The sequence below is a fragment of the Erpetoichthys calabaricus genome, chromosome 4, assembly GCF_900747795.2.
Source record: "Erpetoichthys calabaricus chromosome 4, fErpCal1.3, whole genome shotgun sequence".
NCBI classification, from domain to species: Eukaryota; Metazoa; Chordata; class Cladistia; order Polypteriformes; family Polypteridae; genus Erpetoichthys; species Erpetoichthys calabaricus.
The window spans coordinates 287,706,326-287,719,616 of NC_041397.2; the positions used below are offsets into that span (position 1 = coordinate 287,706,326).

General features: G+C 39.7%; 1 protein-coding gene across 2 annotated transcripts in view; it reads right to left on the minus strand.

The window, feature by feature from the left end:
• arsh (arylsulfatase H) overlaps positions 1-13,291 on the minus strand; it is a 126,365-nt gene that overhangs the window by 30,623 nt on the left and 82,451 nt on the right. For both annotated transcript variants that reach the window (XM_028800877.2, XM_051927221.1), the window contains exon 5: positions 3,703-3,825. In XM_028800877.2, the coding sequence (XP_028656710.2) occupies positions 3,703-3,825 (123 nt within the window). The remainder of the gene's footprint in view (positions 1-3,702; positions 3,826-13,291) is intronic.

Below are 13,291 nucleotides of genomic sequence, written 5' to 3' on the forward strand. Positions count from 1 at the left end.
TGTTGCACCTTTGTCACTACTCCTGTTTGTCTATTCTTTACGGACCTTTTTGGATATATAGTTGACTGTTGCAATTCACTTGAGCTAGGAAACAAGTGTGTTTTTACTCAAGAATAAAACTGAATAAAAAAAAAATCAAGTAACAACAAGATACCAAGACGACATGATTCACCAGAGTTTGTGTGTCTGCTAATATCCATTCAGCGATATCTTTTACAAGTAGCAAAAATTGACACTGGGTGTTACAGACTCAAATCAAATGTATGTTTTTATTATATAACAGTAATAATAATAGTAGCTCACTACTCAAAATTGTAAATGTGGGGAGGACCCAGGATCAAAATCACAAACTCTTAATTATGAGGCAACAGTTCTTACCTTTGCACAAGCCCACTTGACATGTTCAGTTTCTGTCAATTGAAATGTGGGCTTCGGTTTTTACACATTGATAGCAACATGTAAAGTGAATAATTTCTTTTTCTTCAGTTATATTCTGGAATAAAAGTGCACTTGTTTCAATATACCTTTGGTGAAAGTGTTTATTTGAAATTTGGACTACAGTCCTCACACGTCAGCATTTTGTCATTATTACTATAACATGAAAATTTTCTGTTTTAGTTATACATTCATCATTTCTTGCCTCACATTTCCTGTCATCCTACATTTACCCAGATCGTTGTAGACACGGAACACACTTGAAATATATGCATCCCAAATAACAATATATTATTTACCCAATACAATTCCAGACACCTCACACCCGAATAAAAAGACATCAGTTCTGAGGATTTTGCTGCATCGGTGGGGGATGAGTGAGCAGGCTGCTTGCTGCTTGTGCTGATCTACACATTTGCAAAACAAAGATGCTGATGAGGAGTTTTGAGGGAATATAAGGTTGCCTGGTATTATGATTATTTTCGTAGGCTTCAGGGATTCCAGTGTTAAACAGCTCACTTCCTAAGTGGCCTGTACCACTCATGTTTGCCAGGCTTATAAATCTAGTACTTGCCCCTTATACCAAAGCTTTCTTCTTGTAAAGGGATACTTATAAATTTTACCTCACCTTGTTACTGATATTCAGAGGTCATACAACTAAATTCACACTTCTAACCTCACAAATAGAGTATAGAAGCATCAACTTCACATTCAGCAATGTTGCTTGTAAACTTAATCAGAAATGGCAGGTTATCACACAGCTGTGTTGCTTATGGCAGTCTGTTTATAATGCAACAATGACGTTGTCTATCCAATCATCCGTGGTGTGTGCAAATGTGGCTAAACAAGCTGATACTACTGTCACACATTTTTGGATAAAGGAGACACTGGAAAGTCAGGTTCACCAAAAGATTAAGCCATTGCTGATGAATTTGTCGGTGATGCTTCCCCACAAGTCATTATCTTATTTTCACAGATAGTTTTCTGGATTTATGATTTCCTGCAGGTTTCTACAATTCTACTATGGAGATATTACATACTGTAACTTCAAGGATGACTTTAGACTCACTTTTGTTGTCCACCACGTCTTCTGTGCCCAGATTTCAGTTCTCCAAACAAATTGATACAAGGGAAATTAGATTTGAGGCATCCGTGTGACATATCCAACCCACCAAAGCAATCAACAGGTGATCATAGATTCCGTACTCTAAGACATTGATCTTCAGAAGAACTCAGTATGGGGGAATTTGTCTTGCAAGATGATCCACAAAATGATTTGGAGGTAGTGAATATGGAGGGCCTCAATAAGTTTTATTTGATGGCGATACAGAGTTCAGGTTTCAGAGGTAATGGCGGGAGGCTGGGTCCCATGCCCGACCGGGATGCCCCTTCTACATATGTTCTGGGGGAGCAACCATGGGGTCCTCAGTACCTCCCCTGAGACACTTGGTGGCAGCCTCCCTGGCTGATGATGGTGCCACAGTTTCCCACAGGGCTCCATGAGAAATGAAGTTCTCCACAGCCTTGTTGGGATCTGGGGTGGCTGCCAGGGGGTGCTGCATGGGTCCCGGAGCCGGCCTGGACAACTCTACAGCCCCACCCGGAAGTGCAATCAGAAACAGGTGATCAAGCACCTGGAGCACTTCCGGTGGTCTATAAAAGGGGCCAGCAACCACCACTCAGGAGCCAGAATCAGGAGGTTGCCAGGGGGGAGTGGTGGTGCCAAACGGGAGTGTTGTAATCTATTATAAGTGCTTTTGGGACTGTGTTGTGGCTGGGATGTTCATGGGGAAGATGTGCCCTCCTGCTGAAGAAAATAAAAGTCTTCTTGTGTTTTACACATGCCTCAGTGTGAGTCTGTGTCAGGTTGGGCGCGATACAGCGTCCTAATTCACAAGGTATACAGCAAGTTGGAGACACATGCAGCATGGTATACAGTAATCTTGGTTGACAAACACCCGGTATTGAAAATGTTAAAAGGATAAAGATGCAAGCTTAAGTCTATTAAGACTATTTTCATTGATAATCATTGCAAGGTAGGTAAAATATTGTATATTCCCAAGCACTTTGTTGTTCACATTGCCAGGAGTGTTGATACTAGTCATAATTTAACTGTTTTTCAAAAGTTCATTTCCATTCTGAGACGACAATATAGAAAATCCACAGAAGAAACAATATTCTGGAGAGCTGAAGATGTGAGGTATGTACTAGCAGCAGCATCAACATATTGAAGCTCAAAGAAAGTTAGGGTAGAGATCTTGGATTTCACCTTTTCATGTTTAAATTAAAATAGGTTACCATCCAGACAGAGGTTGAAAAAGACATAGAGCTAGCACATAGCCCTGTTTCATTCCAATTTGCACAGTAAATGGATCAGAAGAATTCCCTTTTATGTCTGCATGCCTGCATACCCTCGTGGAACTTCTATAAAATAACCAACAAAGAAGACAATAAAACCTACTCAAAGATTAGCCACACCACTTTGCTTTCAAAGAATGGTCCAAATGTCATGGAAATCCAAGACAGCATGAGTCCCATCAGATCTGCAGCACTCATGATGGATCCCTGATACAGGAGTAATGCTCATTTCTTTCAACCCCCTCAAAAACGTCTCAAAATGCAAAACAGCCTTTCAAGTCTTTTTTGCAGTTGTGAAATTGCATATGAAACAAAGTTTAGTATTCATTTTGCAAAACTGTACGCTAAGGAAGCTCAGCTGTTTGGCTTACCACTAGCTATTTTTTTGTTATATTATATTATACATAACCAATAGATCAAGATTCAGGATGCCAGGCAAGAAGAGTGGCGCCCTGCTCTGTGTTGGTCAAATATGCAGATAGGAATTTCATTGCACTGTGTAAACATGACAAAAACTCTGAACTGAACTGATGACATTACATTTATCAAAACAAAGTCTTATATTTTTGAAAAAGCCAACTCTGTCATATACTGTACCTGCATAATGTTACCAGGTACCATAAAGATATGCCGTGATAAAACAGAATGAAACACATTATTTTGGGCATGCCGAGTCACTGTTCAGAACATGATGGAAAGCGAATGACTGAGGACAGTGTTAGTGACTTCTACAGTTTCTCGATGGTTAATATTTATTCAAGTCCATTTTATGATAAGGCACTTATAGCTTTAGGGTGCCATCATTTGTAACAATTTTACAAATAGGTGCCCTGTTAAGCAGTTAAATTGATATAAACCATTGTGCTCCAGAAAAATAGGAAAATAAACAAGAATTCAAACCGTTCTTACCTACTATCCCAGTAGAATAACCTTCTTCTTGAAGGACCTTTGCAAATGTTATTTCATTTGGTGGAAGCCCACCTGATCCCGCTGTCCACAATAGAACTGGAGCTCTTCCTATAGTAGCCATTCCTGTAAAAGGCACAAGAACAACTCATTTTAAAGCAACTGTGGACTTGGTGAATCTGTTATAAGGATTCAATTAATAAACAAATAAATGAATTTTCAAAGGAAATGCCATTATGACCAAGCATTGCCTTGGGACAGAATTTCATTGATGCCTACTATTTGGCCCAGACACATGGCAGTAGGAACACTTACAATAATTGGTAGACATTAGTGGTTATATTCTTTTGTCCCTACTACAGACATTTACATTTGTTTGCTTAGCAGACGCTTTTATCTAAAGCAACTTACGAAAGAAGTCAACATAATCGAGTAAACATCAATCTGTGAGGGACTGTTTAGAAACATGTGTGACAGGACAAGGTTACGAAATTTACCATCACAAGTGAAGAGTTTGAACCCAAACAGAACACAAAACTAGTTACATGAACCTATCAAAGCCTCTAATAATTGCATAGATAGTCACAGAACAAGACAGTCTTCAAAGGTTTCTTAAACACGATGAGGAAGTCTACAGTTCAGATAAGGTGGGTTGCTCATACCACCAGCTAGGAGCCATACATCAAAAGAATCTGGGTTGAGATTTGATTCCATGCAGAGGGGGCATCACTAGATGCTGTTCACCAGCAGACTATGTGGGTGAGGAGGAGCATAGGACCTTACAAGTGCCTCCATATACATAGGTGCTGACCCATTGACTACTCTTTGGGCAAGCACCAAGTGAAATGCTAAAGTGATCCAGTGGAGTGATCTGAAAGCAGGAGTGACATGTGCCTGCCTCGGCTGGTTGAATACAAGATGGCACTGCTGCATTTTGAATCATCTGCAGTGACCTGGTAGCAGATGCAGTTACTTCTGTAATTAACAATTTGCTGTAGTCCAGACATGACACGACCAAAGCCTGGACCAGGAGTTGTGCTGCATACTCTGTATTACATCTGCAAGATCAGAACATAAAAAGGAAGAATCCGCATAAACAAGAGACAGTTGAAGCATGGTCAGTGAAGGATAGCCACCCTAAGATTGTGTACGGATGTGGCGGGTGTTAGCGAAAATGAGCCAAACTAAACAGAGTTAGGGTGTTGAATGGAAAGGATGCCAGGTTGAGTTTGAGGTGGTGTTCTTTGTTCAGGTTAAGACACCAGCGTGGCAAGCTGAGATTCTAGCTGAGACTGCATTGGCATAGGACTGATATAAAACTGAAACCAAGGGATTGGATGGTAAGGCCTAATGAAGTGGTGTACAAGAAGAAGAAGAGAAGAGGCCCTAGCACCCATCCTTACACCTGATGCATCTTTCACATCTCTCCTTGCCAGGAGAAATGGTAGGATCTCCCTGAGAAGTAGGATACTACAGATAAGAAACTCCCCTGAAATCAGAATTGACTCTGAGGGTCTTTAAAAGCTGCCTACTTGACAGAGGCTAGTTAAATGTAGAGTAAGTAAGTAGAAGAGGTGTTGACAACCCCTCAACCAGCAGAAGAAAGAGAGGCCAAAAATGTCAAAGAAGACACAGGACAGTTGGGTAGGATGCAAAGGTGACATGGGGCCAGTCACTCCACAGATAGGCAGGGGTTTGAGACTCATGAAGAATGGACCACCGCGTATTAAGGTTTGGAATTCCCCTTGTTTGTTTTTGTGCTTTGTGCCCTTCCAATATTCAATAACTGTGGTTAATAAACACCCTACTCTGTCAACCACACAGGTCTGAGTACAGAAACTGTAGACCAGGGGTTACTAAAATTGGATTGTAAGTTAATACAAAAACTAAAACAAGTCAAACAAAATAAAGATGAATTTGTCCAAAACCACTGCGTCATATAAAGAATTAACACTTTTCAATGAACACATCCATTGAGCACATTCATGCGTTTCCTTTTGATATGACAATTGAATATTTAATTAATGCAATAACTGAAATGCACAAAAAAACTGTCACGTTTTCATTTTGTAAACGGTAAATAAAGTGCTCGCTCTTTGCCTTCACAGCTGTGAAAAATCAACAAATAAGAAGGGAACAGCCCAGTAAATGAAGAAATGAATTGAAACACAGATTGCTGTCAGAAGGAACTGAAGTCATTAAAATAACTGCAAAAGAAGTAACATTTATGACCTTAAACAAGCAAAGTACACTCTCTAATATTTCTTTTGTTTTTTTGACCATTATATTCTTCAGCTGATACTCTTCTTTTCAAGGTACGGTCTTTCTTATGACTAGATGAAGATGAGGATGATGCCACTTGCTCAGGACAAAGCACATTTCCAACACAGTGAGTCACTAAGTTCTTGCAACACAATAAATGTGGCAATACGTATTTTTGATTGCACACACGCATCTGGCATTGGCACAGAGGCAAGGTTACTGTAAAATAAAGAACACGACCAGCTGCACTGTGCATTCGATCTGCGTCATAGCATAACTGTCGTTCATTCTGCTCATGACATTGTAACTTCTTAGAATGCACAGCACAGAAACAAGAACTGGATTTGATTCATTTGTGACAAGTCTCAAGGCTTTATCCTTCACTCCCCTTTTAGGCCCATCCTGATTTAATTTTAAACATCTTAAGCAGAGAATTTAAATTTGCACTCACAGAAAGCAGCTTACTGATTATTATTATTTTCATTTTATCCTGTATGTGTACCATTAGTAATGGTGAGAATACTATTATACGACTGGTTAAAATGCATCTAAAACAAAAACTTTTAACAAGCAGAGAGTATTTTTATGAATCTAATATGAACATACACTGAAAATTTGTTGTTGGAAAACATTAAGCTCTTTCATGGTAGAATTCTTTCCATCATTCTGAATTAGAGTTGCTCAGAGAGTGCCGAGTCTTGTTCACAATAGTCGCAGACTGGCCGAGCCTATCTCAGCAGCATCAAGTGCAAGAAAAATGCCAAATGTGGATGAGAAATGGGTTAAATATTACACATGTAAATGTCTTGTAAGAAAATGAAGACCTAAGAAGATCAAATAAACCATTAATTGACGGGAAATTACAGAACAAAAAAGGAATAACCAAGTCAGGGAACAGGCAAGATGTCCAAAATACCAAGAAATTGAAACAAAAATTTGTTGTCAAAATAAATAAATAGCAGTCAAAGTCAAGATGAACCAGACAGGAGTTCAAGAACCTATTTAGGAAACCTTACCCTAGTTGAATTGTGAAATTAAGGGTTCATTTTTCCATAAATTTGGACATTCAATGGTTCATCTTAAATATCACCCAAGTGATAACATAACATACTACAACGCCAATAATTATGTGACTGACAACGAGCCTAACAAACACAAATAACACAGCGGCTGCCATCAAAATGATCCCAAAGTATAATGCTGACTGAAAAGGTAAATAAACAAACTGATGACATTAAAACAACAAAGTGAATAACATTTAAGTTATAAAGTAAAAATGAACAAAAAATGATTCAGAATGACCAATGCAAATCTTGACAATACTCACATCAGACCAATTTAGTTCAGGACTTAAAAGATGGAATTATTCCCTTGCAGACTAGAAATCTGGTAGATTTTTCTTCACCATTAGGGCGTACAATAATGAGTGGCTTTTTATTGTTAAAATAAAAAATATTCAATTCTATGGGACAACTTGTTATCTTTTTCTAGTGCCAGCTGCATTATAAGGTGGTCCAGACACCACCTCCTCTTGTTTTGTGTGTGTCTAAAAAACATTTAAGTCTTCAAATTTAGGAAAATTGATGTACCCTTTAGCTTTATTCAACAGAGAAAATCCGTCAGGCAGATCGCAGTTTGAGAGGCTCCAGCGGTGTGTCTCTAATGTGGATGTGAGCAACACTGAAGCACCACAAGGAACATGCCTGTCTCTGTTTCTCTTCATTCTGCACACTTCTGACTATGCATATAACAGCAGGTCATGTCACTTGGCTGGAGACTGTACATCTCCCTTGGCTGGAGGAGCAGCATCAGCCTCTAGTCCTGCAACTACACCAAATGAGGTCCACCCTGAGGAGGATCAACACCAACAGAGCTGCAGGACCAGATAAGGTGTCGGGTAAGACACTGAAAATATGTGCTGATCAATTGGCAGGAGTCTTTCTGGACATTTTCAACCTTTCTCTACAACTTGCAGTGGTCCCTGTCTGCCTCAAATCCTCCACTATTGTGTCAGTGCCTAAAAAATCAGCGGTCACCTGCCTTAATGATTACCACCCTGTGGCTCTGACCCCAGTAATAATGAAGTGCTTTGAGAGAATCCTCCTAAAGCAAATCAAGGATGCCATCCCTGCTGTATTTGACAATCATCAATTTGCCTACAGGAGGAACAGATCTACAGAGGATGCCGTCTCAGTAGCACTTCACACAGCCCTGACTCATCTGCAGTGCCCTAACACTTATGTTAGGATGCTATTCGTCGATTTTACTTCAGTGTTTAACACCATAATCCCGGACAAGCTGGTACAAAAGCTTCATAATCTGGGTCTATCCACATCGTTGTGTCTCTGGATCAGGGACTTTCTCACTAACAGGACTCAGGTAGTTAGAATTGGAGATCGAACATCAGCCACACTGGTTTTGAATACAGGCACGCCACAGGGTTGTGTGCTCAGCCCAGCACTCTTCACGTTATTTATGCAAGATTGCTCTCCCATCTATGCCACAAATATGGTTGTGAAGTTTGCGGATGATACAACCGTGGTGGGTCTCATATGAGACAATGATGAGACTCACTACAGAGAGGAAATACAACACCTAGCACTATGGTACTCAGCCAACAATCTCATCTTGAATACCAGCAAGACCAAAGAGATCATTGTGGACTATAGGAAGTCCAGAAGAACAGAACATGCTCCTATATTCATACATGAGGAAGCTGTAATGTGTGTGGACAATACCAAGTTCTTGGGTATCCACATCACATCGGATCTAACCTGGTACTTGAACACATCTCACCTGGTAAAGAAGGCCCAGCAAAGACTCTTCTTCCTCAGGAAGATGAGACATGCTGGATTCTCCTCTTGGCTGCTCACAAACTTCTACAGATCTGCTACAGAAAGCATCCTCTGTCACAGTATGACAGTGTGGTACTGCACCTGCACAGCACAGGACAGGAAGGACTTGGCATGGGTGGTGAGAACAGCACAGGGGATCGTGGGAAGTCCTCTCCTAGACCTGGACTCTGTATATGCTGGAAGGGTGCAGAAGAGGGCCAAATGTATAGCAGTGGATATTACCCATCCAGGAAATGGACTGTTTGTAAACACTGCCTTCGGGAAAGCGGTACAGAAACATAAAAACACACACCAGCAGACTGAAAGACAGCTTTTTCCCTAGAGCTGTGAAGTCCATCTGCCCCTGCTGATACACACACATACATCTATATCTTCCCCTAACTTGCCCTCTTGTAGACATGCACACGCACTTTCCCTCATAATCAAACACACACACTCGTATTCCTTCCCTGCAGACCCACACACACAGATCACTGGTCTCTGCAGGTGTACTACCTCAGGAAAAGTCTGGACTTGATGATGTTTTATTGCTGCTCTCTTTTATACTTATTATGTTTATTTTATTATTTATAGTGTATTGTGTATTTAAGTATTCTGCCTTGAAGCTGAGTCCTACCAACAAAAAATTTCGTTATGTGTATGCATAATGACAATAAAGAAATCTATCTATCTATCTATCTATCTATCTATCTATCTATCTATCTATCTATCTATCTATCTATCTATCTATCTATCTACTTGAATAGGAATCTGCTGTGTAGTAAAGTTTATGAGCCCCCACAGGCCTCAACTACATGACATTGTAAAGTGCTGGTAAAAATCATACATTTCATGTAGTCTAGTAACAAATGTAATTGAACTCTATTACTACTTAAATTTTTAAATAGCACTCATTATTACAAAAATACTTAAATAACAAAAATGTGCTAACTCTTGGATTAAGTAAGTAAAAAACTTCATACCTGTCAGTTTCGTCCCCAAACACACCTGAATGTCACACCGTGAGTACTCTTTTTAACTTGTTATGAACACCTTTTTGGTGTTAACTTTCTTGGTATGACCTGAAGTGATTTGGTGTGGTGGGATTCGTGATGTGCCTTTGTGTTCCCCGCCACACACACACGCAACCCTGCTGGTGTTTCACTAATTTGTGTTTTGCCATCACGAGAAGCTATTGAAGGCATAAAAGAGGAAAATATCCAAGTTAAAAATATCTTCACTTAAGGTAAATTCAAAGCTCTAAGTTAATCAGAAATTGAAGTCGTACATAATGTCTGTTTTAAGATGGATGCCATCCATAATTTGACAGTAATCTTCAAAGGATTATTTTTAAATGTCAATGAGATCTAATTGAGATATCTCAACAGCAACAAAATTTTCTGGGTAATTTTTTTTGGAGAATAAGCATACCAGATTTCAACCAAACCAGTCATCAAGCTGCACTCATGCATGGCAGGCCAATTCAGAGCCACCAATTCACGGTGCACACAATGAGAATATGTAGCCTTCTTTCAGACAGTGGTTGGCTATAGATATTTCATACAGGCTTCAACATTCCTATGTGAATGTGCATTTAAGATCTTCAAAATTACCTTCTGCCTAACTAAAATGTGGTACTTTTCACTTTTATTGGCAATCCTATACACATTAAAACATTTTTTCCTTACAATTCAATTTCTGCCATGCTCTTTCTTAAGCCATGTCTGTTAGGGAACAAATAAAAAGAAGGCGGCTAAAATCAGGTAATGAAATAAACATATTTGGAAGCTCTCAGAAAATTATTACAGTCCAGACATGACAGCTATGAAATCCATAAATGAAATCAATCTTCACGAACAAATAAGGTGTCACCCCGGCTATCTATAATAACTGATAAAGGCAGACAGAAGCAGAGAAAACCATAAGTTGCACCTAAAGAGGTCACAGGTTTTTTTTTTTGTACTCTTCACAAAGGTAAAGATAAACAAGAAAATCTGGTTTTACTTGCTTGCCTTTTCTTTGCACAATAATTTCTGAACAAGCAGTGACCTGAGGTGACGCAAACTGACCACAAACTCGCCAGAAAAAAGAGCCATTGCACGCACGAGAAGGACTTCTCCCAGGCATGAAGAACAAAGTGGAAGAAAACCAAGCCACTGCAGGAGACCGAATCACATCAGACCCGAATGAAGGAATCCCTATCCAGCCTTTTATTTTATTTGATGTAAATATGCAAAGAGGGGGCGGCACGGTGGCGCAGTGGGTAGCGCTGCTGCCTCGCAGTTGGGAGACCTGGGGACCTGGGTTCGCTTCCTGGGTCCTCCCTGCGTGGAGTTTGCATGTTCTCCCCGTGTCTGCATGGGTTTCCTCCGGGCGCTCCGGTTTCCTCCCACAGTCCAAAGACATGCGGGTTAGGTGGATTGGTGATTCTAAATTGGCCCTAGTGTGTGCTTGGTGTGTGGGTGTGTTTGTGTGTGTCCTGCGGTGGGTTGGCGCCCTGCCCGGGGTTGGTTCCTGCCTTGTGCCCTGTGTTGGCTGGGATTGGCTCCAGCAGACCCCCGTGACCCTGTGTTCGGATTCAGCGGGTTGGATAATGGATGGATGGAAATATGCAAAGACAAGCCACTATTACATATTAATTTACACCACAAAGTGGCATAGGCCTTTTAAAAATGTTCAATTGATGTTCGCTAACTCTGCTATTGGAAGTGCATTTCCTGTAGATGTGATATTGAACTCATCAGTTTGTTTCATTCATTGTAATACACTAATGAACAAAAAAGGAAGGTAAACTACATTTGATATAAGTTTTGAATTTCCTTTTCTACTTTAATGCCCATACCTGATTTGTATTTGACAAACGTGATATTCGTAATGTGGGAGTGTGTATGTTCCTAGCAGCTTCAACTACCCGGGGTCCTTTTGGGGTCGTAATCTGTTTTTGACTATCATGACGCAGGCTTGCTAGGTATGTAGTATACAGTACATGCCCCCTGACCCATGACATCATACTGGTCATAATGCATAAGATTAACAGCATCTAAACTTTGGGTAATTGATGAGAACACCTCACAAGAGACAAGCGCTCGAGCAATCATCAAAGACTTCTGGTATTGGCTTCAGTGTGTCTTTGGTGTTCATCACTAGCTTTTTTGAATGATTTAACTACTGTAATACACAAACCTTTGCTAGCTTCTAAGAAAGTCTATTAAGATCTCAGTCACTCGGTAACCATTAAGGTTCTTCTAAAGTCCTATTTGAACATATTAAAAAATATTATATAATCAAATTTAAAAATCTTAGAGAGGTGTTACTTTGAACTATACTACTTGGTAGCCTGGTCCATGCATCTACTATTTTTCAGCATGAAGAAATTCTAAAAGTTGGTCAAAATGTAGCTATAATTAACATCAATCTTTTCTCTTGTCAACTACAACAACAACAACAACAACATTTATTTATATAGCACATTTTCATACAAAATATGTAGCTTAAAGTGCTTTACATAATGAAGAAAAGAAAAATAAAAGACAAAGAAAGAAATTAAAATAAGACAACATTAATTAACATAGAATAAGAGTAAGGTCCGATGCCCAGGGAGGACAGAAAAAAAAAAAAAAAAAAACTCCAGACGGCTGGAGAAAAAAATAAAATCTGCAGGTGTTCCAGGCCACGAGACCACCCAGTCCCCTCTGGGCATTCTACCTAACATAAATGAAATAGTCCTCTTTGTATTTAGGGTTCTCACGGAAGGACTTGATGATGATGGTCATGCAGACTTCTGGCTTTTAATCTATCAATGTTGAAACATCACAGTGCTTTGAGTAGATGGTGGTGGCACAGGCCGCCACCACAAAGAAACCGGAAAAAGAAACAGAAGAGAGAGTAGGGGTTAGTACAGATTTTAGAGCCACCATGAATAGTTATTATAATGAATTGAATATACAGAGTATCAGGATTAAATTACAATGAAGTTATGAGAAGGCCATGTTAAAGTAATGTGTTTTCAGCAGTTTTTTAAAGTGCTCCACTGTATTAGCCTGGCGAATTCCTACTGGCAGGCTATTCCAGAATTTAGGTTCATAACAGCAGAAGGCCGCTTCACCACTTCTTTTAAGTTTTGCTCTTGGAATTCTAAGGAGACAGTCATTTGAGGATCTAAGGTTACGATTTGGAATATACAGTAAGATGTCAGAAATTCCTATATATAAGATGTGGTATGATTATTTAAGGCTTTATAAACCATAAGCAGAATTTTAAAGTCAATCCTGAATGACACAGGTAACCAGTGTAGTGACATCAAAACTGGAGAAATGTGCTTGGATTTTCTTTTCCTAGTTAGGATTCTAGCAGCTGCATTCTGCACTAGTTGCAAGCGATTTATGTCTTTTTTGGGTAGTCCTGAGAGGAGTGCGTTACAGTAATCTAGCCAACTGAAAACAAACGCATGAACTAATTTCTCAGCATCTTTAAATGATATAAGAGGTCTAACTTTT